Source organism: Chiloscyllium plagiosum, chromosome 1 (genome assembly GCF_004010195.1).
Source record: "Chiloscyllium plagiosum isolate BGI_BamShark_2017 chromosome 1, ASM401019v2, whole genome shotgun sequence".
Classification (NCBI taxonomy): Eukaryota; Metazoa; Chordata; class Chondrichthyes; order Orectolobiformes; family Hemiscylliidae; genus Chiloscyllium; species Chiloscyllium plagiosum.
Window position 1 is genome coordinate 79,621,812 of NC_057710.1, and position 13,297 is coordinate 79,635,108.

Below are 13,297 nucleotides of genomic sequence, written 5' to 3' on the forward strand. Positions count from 1 at the left end.
CTCCCTGTATTCCATGAGATCTAACCTTGCTAATCCGTCTCCCACGGGGAACCTTGTCGAACGCCTTACAGAAGCCTATATAGATCACATCTACTGCTCTGCCGTCATCAATCCTCTTTGTTACTTCCTCAAAAAACTCAATCAAGTTTGAGAGACATGATAAGGAATTGAGGTTTGTTAAACAATTTCAGGCCACTACTAATAGGTTTCTCTTGGCATTTTCAATATTAGTTTCTCTACATTTGTTTTAATTGATGTCTCGGCTCTATCATAGCACCTTGAAAGCACTCACCAATGTCTTTCCCCTCATTCCATCTCTATTTCCTTCTTAACTGGTACTTCATGAATTTATGAATTTAGTGACTCATTGAGTCATCCCATGATGAAGGCAGAGTTTCAAATCTGGGAATATAAATTGCACTGAGCCCTTGTCTTAACCTTCTCTTCGTATCATTTACTGTCCCTTAGGTAGTCATCCTTTGTTCCTACTTCACTACTTGCTCGCCTTCTCATTGTTGTAACTATACACTGCAACACCCATTCCAGAAATATATCTCTGTCCCAGATCTCTCAGATCAAATTCTTTGGAAGTTCTGAAATTTTAACCTTGCAAAGTGACACTTCCTGCAATGTTTGCCCAAGTCTCTCATTTGAGATGCCATTTTTTAATGTTTAGATAGTTCATTAGGTTTTCAATAACTTAGATATGTGCATAAATGTCATACCTGGGAGCAGGAGCAGGTCATCCAAACCTTTTTAGCCTGCTTCAACACAGAATAAAATCATGGCTGATCTGGTTGTCTCCACTTACCTGTCTGTTTAGTATAACTTGCAACTCCCTTTTTAAAAATCTAATTCACCCTTGAGTAAATTTAATAGCATAGCTTTTACTGCTTTCTTGGGAAAAGAATTTCACATACTCTGAAGTGACATGCTGTTGCACAATTTAAGATCCAAACTCTTTCTTTCAATACAATAGATGTCAACTACTTGACAGAGTCCATTTCTTGTCACCAAATCTCTTTTGAGGCTTTGTCAGTGAAGATGACCATTATAAACCACTGTAGTCGTTGGCTGTTCTAGTTTGAAGTGTGAATCATTCCATGAGATTAACAGCACTTCTGACTTAATTATAATGATGCATGCCTTAAATTGTAATTTTCTGTCTGAAACCGCCTTGGCTTCAAACTGTATTGGTTTCACAAAAATTAATTTGAAATAGCATAAATATTATAAAGACTTCTAAATTGGATATAAACAATCCATAATAATTGTTGTGATCCTCTGGCTCTGCACTCTAATGTTCTGACTAAAGAAAATCTTATCACTAATAAACTATTCAATGAAATATTCTGAAGTATATTCAACTGTAACCAGGCTCCTGTAAGTAAATGTTTTCTCTTTAACCATTTCTGTTTTTAACAAACTTTTACCATGTTTTGGCCAAATGACAGTAACTAACGTTGCTTACAGTTAAACCTTCATGAACTCTTAACAAGAAATCTCTCTCTCAAGTCATGCATTGTGATCCTTTTTAGATGAGTAACTTTACAGAAGGTATTGAACTGGATAATTGTGTCATAAAGGAATGATTAGGATTCTATCTTGTTATTAATGTTTCCTCTGGGGTGTATTAGACCACTGAAGTAACTCATGTTTATGCTGGAGCTTTCGAATCCTTGGGTTTAGGTGTGATTGTCTGAAATGAATTTGGGAATCAATTATTAATTTATTTTGTAGTAGAAGCAGTCCCGATAGCTGAAAGTCTACCTTCGTATTCCGATTCAATCTCCCGTTTCAATAGACTACATCATAAGCAAATATGGTATTGAAAACAGTACTGTACAAAAATACGTTTGGAGTTAGGCTTTTACCTATTGTTGGGATGTGGGCATGTTTATTTTTCACCATTCGTATCATTCCTCCTTCTTGACCATTTGTTTTAAAAATGAAGAAAAAGAGGAGGAAATTTAGTCCAACTTTACATTGACAAATGTGCTGGCCTAATTTGCAGAACTTGGGAAGATGTTTAAACTGAAATGTCAAGCTTACAGATTTGCTTTTATTCTTAACCTTTATTCCTAACATTTTTTTCCCCTCTATCAGGAGAAGTTATGCTCTTTAATATCTTTTATGAAGTATTCACGGTGTGCACATCCCTCGTAGCTGAAGATAATGCAGGTATATCGTCAACTGAAGATTTCTCAGCTATTTCTGTTGGGTCACATTTTATTGGGGAGTGGTAAAGAAATTAACTGAATCCTTTGACATGCCTTTATGGCAAGATGTGTATCAATATTTCACTACTTTATTTAGTCACAGTTTGGCTTATTAGACAGCCTATTGCCCATCCATCAGATCATCCCAAGTTACAACATCTGTTAACTACTTAATTCCTTTATTTGTATATCCTTCATGTTCCTGTTACACGTAGTGGATTTTTTTCGAGTGGGTTAGAAAGAAACAATGGTTTCTAATGTTACTTGCATTGTTCAGGCTGACGTAGCAGAAGAACTGAACATATTTATCTTTTGACTTTAGGGAGACTGTACCATGCTAGAAATCTGGACTTTGGATTATTCCTTGGGTAAGAAACTAAGTTGATTTTATATTTAGGGACTAAAACCTTTATCTCTTTAAGATTAATCTTTGCATCAGTTTTCAGTTGGTAGACACTAGGAACATACCAGACCTTTGAAAGTCAGGGGGCAAAGGTGAGTGCAGTGGCCATCACGAAGGAGGTGGTACTGAGGAGGCTGAATGGGTGAAGGTGGATAAATCACCCGGACCAGATGGACTACACTCCAGATATCTGAGAAGATAGCTAAGAATATGGAGGTATTGTTGGTGATTTTTCAAGAATAACTAGAGTCAGGGAAGGTAACAGAAAATGGCAACTGTAATAGCGCTGTTCAAGAAGGACGGGAGACAGAAGACAGGAAAATATAGGCTGGTTAGCCTGACCTTGTTTATTAGTAAAATTAGTAAATCCGTTATTAAGGATTAAATTAGAGTACTTAGAAGTGCTTAGTAAAATAGGGCAGACAGCATGGCTTTATCAAGGGGAAATCATTGGTACATCTGCTCAAATTCTTTGAGAAGGTAACAGTCGATTTAGACAAAGGAGAGCCAGTGGATGTGATCCATTTGGATTTGCAGAAGACCTTTGACAAGGTGCTGCATAAGCTGCTGCAAAATAAGACGAGCCCAAAGCATTAGGGGCACGTTGCTGGCATGGATAGAGGATTTGCTGACTGGAAGAAAGCAGTATGAGGGCAATTGGTTGTTTTTCCAGGATAGCACCTGCTGACGAGTGGAGTTCCACGGGGGGCGTGTTGGGCCGAATTAATCTGTGTGGAGTTTGCATATTCTCCCCGTGTCTGCGTGGGTTTCCTCCCACAATCCAAAAATGTGCAGGTTAGGTGAATTGACCATGCTAGATTGCCTGTAGTGTTAAGTGAAGGGATAAATGTAGGAGAATGGGTCTGGGTGAGTTACGCTTCAGAGGGTCGGTGTGGACTTGTTGGGTCCGAAGGGCCTGTTTCCACGCTGTAAGTAATCTAATCTAATCACATTATGCATTAATGATCTTGGGGAGGAAGGAATTAAGGGCATTGTTGCTAAGTTTGCAGATGAGACAAAAATAGGTGAAGGAACAGGTTGTGACTTGTTGGGCCGAAGGGCCTGTTTCCACGCTGTAAGTAATCTAATCACATTATGCATTAATGATCTTGGGGTGGAAGGAATTAAGGGCATTGTTGCTAAGTTTGCAGATGAGACAAAAATAGGTGAAGGAACAGGTTGTGGTGAGGAAGGAGGGAGCCTGCAGAAGGACTTGGAGAGGCTAGGAGAGTGGGCAAAGAAGTAGGAGATGAAATATCATGTAGAAAGCTGTGAGATTATGCACTTTGTTAGGAAGAATAAAGGTGCAAAATCTCTGAGCGAGAGTGGGAAGTTAGCTTATCGCTAATCAGCATTAGTGTATGTGTACACTAATCCCCCAATATCAACATCCTAGGGGTTACTATTGACCAGAAATTGAATGAGGCCAGTTATACAAGTACTGTGACCACGAGAAGATTGGATACTAGGAATCTTAGTGAATAACTCACCTCCTAATTCCCCAGAGCCTGTCGATTATCTGTAAGGCACAAGTCAGAAATGTGATGGAATACCCTCCACTTGCTGGAGGAGTGCAGCTCCAACAACAATGAGGAAGTTCGATGCCATCCAGAACACAGCAGTCCATTTGACTGACACCACATCCACAAACATCTACTCTCTCCCACTGATACTTAGCAGCCGTTTGTTCTATCTACAAGATGTGTTGTAGAAATTCCTGAAGAAGGGCCTGTGCCCGAAACGTCGAATCTCCTGTTCCCTGGATGCTGCCTGACCTGCTGTGCTGTTCCAGCAATAAAGTTTCAACTTTGATCTCCAGCATCTGCAGACCTCACTTTCTCCTTGTAGAAATTCACCAAGGCTCTTAAGACAGCACGTTTCAAACCCATGACCACCACCACCATCTAAAAGGACAAGGGCAGCAGGAACATGGGAATACTACCACCTAGAAGTTCCTTTTCAAATCACTGACTATCCCGATTTGGAAATATATCTCAGTTTCTTCTGTGTTGCTGGGTCAAAATATTGGAACACCCTCCCTAATGGTATTATGGTTCTTTTACAGCACAAGCACTGCAACAGTTCAAGAAGGTAGCTCACCAGCCTCTTAAGAGCATTTAGGGAACCGAAACAAATGCTAGTCAGTTGGCAACGCCAACATCCCATGAATATTTTTTTTATTATGCATAATGGTTATCAGGTAGCATCTGACCTGGTGGTCTACCCTCAGAATAGTCTGCTGTTGCAGTTGAAAGATTTAAATACCAGCTTCCTCAAAGTCTACTTGCAACTGTTTCATTGTGCTGGCTAATCCATGTGCAATCATGAACCAGCTTCCCAACACTTTAAAGACGCCAGACATGATGTGAGGTTCTTGTCTAACCCTTACCTATGACTGAATATACTCTGTATGAATATTATTCTTCTACAGCTAATACATTATAGACTTTGGGTAAATCAATATGAATACTGACTCAAAATAAAAGGTATAACATAAGGCATTTTTCAGTGGCCTGGGGAATTGTTTTTAGTTGGTGCCGATGCTCTGCCGGTGTTTGGGATAATGGTATTATTTTCTTTAATCATACTTCTGTCTTCTCCCTGCAGTTGGGATGTCAAAAATGAGAGCTGGAAAATTCCAGAATACCTTCGACCTCTAACAGTTAACCTGAATTTCCAGAGAAACAACAAAACTGTATTTAAATCCACTAATTTTGCCGGATATGTTGGAATGCTGACTGGCATGAGACCTGTGAGTTATTAGAAATTCCAAAACTGCTTCTGACTTTGCCTTCTAATCTATCAGCTTTAAAAACTGTGTTGCTCCAATGCCTGTTTTGTAGATCAAGACATAAAGCTGCATTTGTCAATAATATTCAGTCCCCCATCCAGGGAAAAGAATCTTCTGTCCATGTGTTTGTCTGTGAGACATAAGACATCACTGTGCAGCAATGTGTCTGCCCATTGGCTAACCTTAGCCCCTGGACTTTGGGGAATGCGTGCCTCCTGATGAGTTTTTTTTCCCTACCTTTTATCAATTCATCCCTCCCTCACCAGTCAGCAGCACTGGTTTTGATATAAATCCTCCACTGTTAGCCAGATGAGACGACGACAGTGTATGGCAGAATCCAAACAATCCCTCCCTAATTAATAATTTAAAACTCACCTGCCATCCTGTGGCTTTAGGGTTGTCAGATAATGCTAGCAAACTGCTGTTTTTCGAAAAGAAACCATGTGTAGAAATAGCTGATCTGGGAATACAAAACAGTCACTGGCTCTCACAATAGAATGGGCAAGGACACTCCTCTCCTGGCCCTGCCAACACACAGATGAGGGACTGAAAATGGCAAATGCTGATACTGAGGATGTCGTGAAGAAAATGTAGAGAATCGCCAGGAGACGTGGAGAGTTCTTCAAGAAGTAGGTCTTTTTATTTGCAAACAAAAAACTGTGATACTCAGGAAGCAAATTCTTGAATGCCCCAAACCTCTGGGTCTGTGGCTCTTTATACCATTTTATAATCATGTTTTTGTTAGCTTATCAGCATGCCCAACTGTATTAATCAGAATTACCTCACTCCAGCTATACAATAAACCAATGATGTTAGTTCCCATTCCCTCTCTACTTCTGCCACTATGGTTTTTCCTACATTCTACTTTAAATCGTAACATTAGAATAATATTAGATATTTTACTGCCACCTCTGCAACAATGGTCTTCCATCCCAGACCCTACTTAATATTATTCTATGATTAGATATTTTACTGTCAACAGTCTCAAGTAGGCTGACTCTACTAACTATTAATTAAATATTTAATGTCACGTCCTAAATATTTATTGTCACGACCTGTCCCAACCTGCCATGATTATATTTAGCAGGCGAGGCTGACTTTACAAATTGTTGTTATCTCAGCCTGATCTTTCAGCCCCAACTTTACTCTGTTAATTGGTGTAGCAGCATTCCACTATTCCTATCCCACCCTGCCACAGTGACCTTTTGACTAGTGTTGCATTCCACAGACCCCTTGTAACAGATCGCCAGTAGTCTTCATGCTTTCATGCTCTTTATTTTCTATATTGACAGCTATTAATCTGATAAACAATAAAAATAGCCATCAAGCAGATGATACTGGCATACTGAAAGATTCTTGAGGCAGGCTCTTTTTGGTGGGGAGGGGAAACATCCTGCTGCCAGGAGCACCTGGTAAATTTAAATGTGAAATTGTCCAAGAGAACACTGTTGTTCTATCTCCTGTACTGCTACAGCTCTCCCTGCTTAACTTCGGAAAATCTTGGTTTGAATTTTATTTAGTGCTGCCTTTAATAGGGGAGCAAGGATTGGCAATGGGTGTGTGGGGAGAGGGGTTACAGTTACGATTGGCAAGACTACATTGAAGCTGAAAATGTGTTGCTGGAAAAGCACAGCAGGTCAGGCAGCATCCAGGGAACAGGAGAATCGACGTTTCGGGCATAAGCCCTTCTTCAGGAATCTTCTTGGACTAAGGGGGACAGGATGGTGTCATGGTATGCGGAGATGAGTTCGGTGGGGCAGGAGCAGGCGGAGACAATGGGTCGGCCGGGGCAGTCAGGTTTGTGGATTTTGGGCAGGAGGTAGAAGTGGGCGGTGCGGGGTTGTGGGACTATGAGGTTGGAGGCGGTGGATGGGAGATCCCCCGAGGTGATGAGGTTATGGACGGTCCTGAAGAAGGACTTATGCCCGAAACGTCGATTCTCCTGTTCCCTGGATGCTGCCTGACCTGCTGCGCTTTTCCAGCAACACATTTTCAGCTCTGATCTCCAGCATCTGCAGACCTCACTTTCTCCTCAAAGACTACATTGAAGCCAATCAAATGCCTCACCTCTGCAAAACTGTTGGTGTGCACCCATGCTTTAAACAAGTACAAAAACAAAGCAAAATTCTGTGGATGCTAGCAATCTGAACTAAGTAAAGTTGTGTAAAACCCATTATGCTTCTGTCTGTCTTCAATTCTGTAATTATCCACTGCCAGACCAGCTAAGCTTTCCCAGCACTCTTAACATTTTTACTTTAAACAATCCTTTGTCTTCACTTGTGATGCCCTGTTGCCTCTGTCTGAGTCCAGTAGCTGCTCCTTCATGTGGGACATCTGAAGCAATATCCAGGCTCCTGTGCCTGGCCACTTTGCATGTCTTGCAAGTTTTTGAAGAACAATTGTTTCAGCGTAGGCTTAAGGTAGAAATCTGAATATCACCCAGATGTTGGGGATGGTCTCCTTCTCCTTGCAGGATACTCTCAGCTTCAGTAGCATTTATTAAGATGAATCCTCCTGAGAGCTCCCGCATCATGCGGGTCAGTCTTCAACTAATTCGCTTCACCCGTGTGATATCAAGGAATGGTTGGAGACACTGGATACTACAAAAGCAATGGACCCTAACAATATTCTGGCTAGCCAAGCCAAGCTGTTTTACTACACATGCAACACTGGCATCAATTCTGTAAAATGGAAAATTACTCGGGTCCTTTCTGCAAAAAGCAGGACAAATCCAACCCAGCCAATTACCATTCCCATCAGTCTGCTCTCCAACATCAGCAAAGCGCTGGAAGCGGTCATCAGTAGGACTATTAAGCAGCACTTGGAAAGGAGTAGCTGATTGCTGGTGCAGAGTTTGAGTTTTGCTAGAGTCTCTCTTCTCCTAACCTGTACATACCTAGTCCAAACGTGCTCAAAAGAGCAGAACTTCAGAGGTGAGATGTACTGTAACAATTCACCAAGATTCCTTCAGCAGCACCATCGCAACCTGAAACCTTTACCATTGGAAGGGCAAGGTCAGAAGATACAAGGGGAGGTGGGGGCTGGAAACGAGAATTTTAAAAACAAAACTTAGCTTGGCAGGTAGTCACAGCAGTTCAGCAAGTGTGTGTGTGTATATATATATATAGAAAAATATTGTTTGCTTCATTATGCAGTATTGATATTCTGCCTCCCCAGTTGCCCTTGAGAAAGTGGTTTTGAGCTGCTTTCTTGAACTACATTTGATGTAGGCGTATTCACAATTCCATTAGGAAAAGAATTTCAGGACTTCAATGCAGTGAAACTTAAGAAACACCGATGTCTTTCAAAGTTTAGCTGAGTGGCTGGGAGGAGAACTTGGAAGTGGTGGTAAATCCATGTATCTGTTGCCCTTGTCCTTCTAGATGGTAGCGATCATACTGCCTAAGGATCATTGGTAAATCTCTGTGGTGCATCTTGTAAATAGTACACACTGCACATCTATGGTGATGTGGATTTTTGTGGATGTGCCAACCAAGTGGTTGTTTTGTCTTGGATGGTGTCAAGCTGCTTCAGTTTTGTTGGAGCTGCACTCATCTCACACTCCTAACCTCTATCTTGTAGATGATGGACATTCTTTGGAGGGTCAGAAGGTGAGTTACTTTCCACAGGATTCCTAGCCTCTGGCCTGCTCTTGTGGCCACTGTTTTTTATAGATATTTGCTAAGAGCCATTCAGAGCTGCTGTGACATATCTCTGGAGTAGGTGGGACTTGAACCCAGGCCTTCTGGCTCAGAGGTAGGGATATTACCACTGCCACAAGAACAATATCTATATGACTAGTCCAATACTTAAGTAAATTACAATACAGCAATGGTAGTCTTTCCTGCACTTTTGTTTATTATACAGATTTTAATAAACTTGAAAGGCTCTTACTGGCTTGATTCCAAGATGCCCATGGTTTTATGATTCGGAAGAATAGAAAAGAAGTCTATAGACTAGTGTCAATCTGTATAGATTGTCCAGAATATACCATAGAAATTGGTCATTTATTCTTAAACATTTCCACAAACAAACAATCATTTTCTTCATGTTCATGTCAAGAAACCCTTTATTCGTTTTTAGGCCTCTCTTCTAGAGAAGGGAGTCCCAGCCAATTTTAATTTTTCTCATTGAGTATAATTCTTGACACTGATATCATCTACTAAATCGCCAACAGTTTGACTCTTTTGTACTCTGAGGTGACTATCTCCTCCCTGTTGGACCATTGACAATTAAATAAGATTACAACTTAATGCTTTGTGTCTAACTGACCATTGGAAAATAATTGTCAATACACAATAGATTCAGTGTTTAAAAATAATCACGTGACAGTGCACTTTGAGGACCCTCTAATGTGTAATCCAAACTACTGTCTTTACAGGGGACGTTTACACTTACAATGAATGAACGTTTCAGCATTGATGGAGGATATATTGGTAATTAACACTGATTATCATTAAGACTTGGATTATTTTAGCAAAATGTAATTTTATAATGCTTTTCCTTTGTATCTAAGGTGACTAACATTCTATACAAGCCTATACTATTATATAAAGGTTTATAGAAATTTTAATTTATTTAAATTATTTAAATATCCTCCACCTGTGAAGCAGTCTCTTGATTACGGAAGACTTGCTTCCTCTCCAATCTAATTGATTCTGCAATTACTAAAGTCAATACATTGGTAGATTTTGCCAAATGTGGGAGAGGTGGGCCACTTGAAGGATTCAGTAGCTGGGATATTTAGAAGTTTGTGAACTTGGTCCCTTCCCTCAACTTCACCTCCGTATAGTGCCGACAAAGTTGGTGCCTTCCTGGTTAGGCCTTCTTGACTTTGACCAATCACAAACCAGAGCTATCTGTAAATTGGCAGGTCAGTTTGACCTCTTCAAGGATTCATTTCTGATGTCCTTATCGGAGTCCCCTGCCATGACTAAGTTCCCATTAGAATCTAAGAATCACAACTAACATAAATGGTGAAGCATCATTAATTGTCTTTTCTTTTCCTGAAAAGTGTCAACGCAAGCTTTCGTAGGTTAGATCCAAATTTTGGGGTTCTTTCCTGTAAGTTTGGGGTATTTGCAAAATTCCAACATTTTAAATCTATGTTAACTTGATTTGCAGGCATCATTGAATGGATATTAGGTAAAAGGGATGGTATATGGATGAGTTTCCTCACCCGATCTGTATTGGAGAATGCGACCAGGTAATGTGTCTATCATAAATTCTATTGTATTTTGAAGGTAGCTATTTCTCTTCCTAATTTAGATATTCTGTACACCTCCGTGAACTATTTCAGAATTTCGACATCTAGTTTCTATTCTATAGATCTTTCAGCCCAGAAATTATCCCTCAAAGACATTCTGTGGTCCAAATGTTAGTAACAAACTGAGAAATAATTTTTTTTTTTTTTTTTTTTGCTTTTCCATATGCCAGATTTTTATTCAAGCTAGAATCTGTAAACTCTCCTTGATTTTGATGGAATGGATTTACCCATGCTAACATTTTTGACTCTATCTTGCAGTTACGCACAAGCCAAGGATCAGTTAGCCAAAACAAAAATGCTAGCACCGGCCTATTATATACTTGGAGGAAACCAGTCTGGTGAAGGTTGTGTAATCACCCGTTCAAGGACAGCTGCTCTGGATATCTGGGAGTAAGTAAATCCAAATGAAATAGGATTTCTATGTTCTGTATTGTAAATGCAGTGGAACATTTGGATCAGAGAGACTTGTTGGAGTTTGATTTTGATTTTTTTATGTACAAACCTAGGCTTGACATTAAGCATGGCATCTGGTATGTGCTAGAAACAAACTATGATCGTTGGAAGGACCCACTGTTTCTGGATAATCGTAGAATTCCTGCCATGAAGTGCATGAATCAAACAACGCAAGCTGTAAGTCTGTCTTTGCTAACTTACACCATTGTGGTCATGGTTGGAAATGTACTTTGCATCTGTCAAGCTCTCTTTCAAAACAGGACAATGTGTACAATCTAAGAGTGTTCTAGCAGACACAGCTATATGTTGTGAAAATTTAAAGAATTTAAAGGCTCTGTTTCTGTATATAGCATTTATAACCAAATGAATGAATTGGCAATTCAAATACAAAGCAATATGTATCTTATATTATCCATTATAGAGATATAGATGCAAGATTTTAAAAATAACTGGTATCTCAGTATTGAAAGGTGTATGACATTTCAGAAGCTGAGAAAAACTTGGAGAGGCTCTGTTAACTAAAAATATTAGTGCTAGTTATAAATCCGTTTGGATAGAGGTAAGTCTCTTGGAATGATTTACAGGCCCCCTGCTGGTAACTACAATGAATGACAGGTATACATGAAGAAATGATGGAGTCACGAGAGAAAGGTATAGTGGTAATTATGGGTGATTTTTAATGTGCACATAAATTCACTGAATCAGATTGGCAAAGGTAGCTTGGAAGATGAGTTCATTATGAGTTCATTATGTTTTCAGGCTCATGTTGTGCAGCCAATGGGAGAAGGCTATCCTAGATAGGGTAATGTACAGTGGGACAGGATTAATGACTTCTCAGTGAAGGCACCCTGAAGTAGTGATGATTGAATGTGAATGTGATTGCATTTCACATTCATTTTAAGGGCGAGAACAGTAGATCTTAAGAGTATTGTTTTAAACTTAATTAGAGCAATTGTGAAGCTCTAAAGAAGGGGTGAGCTTGCCAATGTGACTTGGGAAATTTACATTATGAAAAGAACATAAAAATGAATGGAGTGGCCAACATTTAAGGAGTTATTTCAGAACCTCAGGACATATATTCCAGTGAAAAAGACACTCTGGAGAAGATTGCACTATCCATGGCAAACTGAGGAACTTAAAGATAGAAGATGTGTACAATTCACAAAGGTAAGGAGAGGGTCAGAAGATTGGACAATATTCTTTAGAAAAGCGAAGAATGACTAAAAGAATAAGGATGGAATTGGAGTATGAGAAAAATCTGTCCAGTACTATGAAAATAGGTATAAATAGTAAAAGGAGAAAGTGAGGACTGCAGATGCTGGAGATCAGAGCTTAAAAATGTGTTGCTGGAAAAGCGCAGCAGGTCAGGCAGCATCCAAGGAGCAGGAGAATCGACGTTTCGGGCATAAGCCCTTCTGAAGGACTACACATAAATTGTAGAAGGGTAAGTAATCACTGATCCTCAAAAGCAAGTCTGAGGAACTTAAAAAATTGAAGGAAACGGCAGGTGAATTGGACAGATTTTGTCTTTACCTTCACTGTGGTTGATTCAAATAATATCCCAGAAATATATGTGATTCAATATGCGGAGGTGAGGGAGGAACTTAAAACAATGATCACCACCAGGAAAAAAAAGTATTGAGGAAAACTGACAAGACCCCAGACCCTGATGGACTACATGGACTTATCGAAAATGGTTCCTGAGATAGTTTATGTACTAGTTTTAAATTTTCAAAAATTCCTGAGATTCAAGAAATGTCTTATCCAATTGCAAAGTAACAATTTGTTATTAAAAAATGGAGAGAAATACGAAGCAGGAAACTGCAGGGAGTTAACATCTATCATAAGGTTAAAGGTTTAATCTGGGGGATCCAAGATGATAATCAATCTAGGAAGATCACATTGCAGAACTCTGTACCACATCACAAGCAGGACAAAGCCCTAACCCAGCCTACCCAGGTCATCGTGATATTCTAGGACTCTGAAACATTTAGAGTCCTAGAAAGTTTGAGGAAGTCACTTAACTGCGTTCTCACTGTCCAGGGATGTCTAAGAAGGGAGCAGGCTCACTCGAGACCAGGGCCGCTACCCAGCCTACAGGATCCTCAGTTAAAAATCACACAACACCAGGTTATAGTCCAACAGGTTTAATTGGAAGCACACTA

At 39.8% G+C, this 13,297-nt stretch overlaps 1 protein-coding gene across 2 annotated transcripts in view; it reads left to right on the forward strand.

The window, feature by feature from the left end:
• The window catches only part of asah1b (N-acylsphingosine amidohydrolase (acid ceramidase) 1b), a 37,673-nt gene that overhangs the window by 17,360 nt on the left and 7,016 nt on the right, over positions 1 to 13,297 (forward strand). For both annotated transcript variants that reach the window (XM_043689892.1, XM_043689886.1), the window contains 7 exons: positions 2,107 to 2,181; positions 2,542 to 2,587; positions 5,230 to 5,374; positions 9,795 to 9,849; positions 10,538 to 10,619; positions 10,938 to 11,069; positions 11,186 to 11,309. In XM_043689892.1, the coding sequence (XP_043545827.1) occupies positions 2,107 to 2,181; positions 2,542 to 2,587; positions 5,230 to 5,374; positions 9,795 to 9,849; positions 10,538 to 10,619; positions 10,938 to 11,069; positions 11,186 to 11,309 (659 nt within the window). The remainder of the gene's footprint in view (positions 1 to 2,106; positions 2,182 to 2,541; positions 2,588 to 5,229; positions 5,375 to 9,794; positions 9,850 to 10,537; positions 10,620 to 10,937; positions 11,070 to 11,185; positions 11,310 to 13,297) is intronic.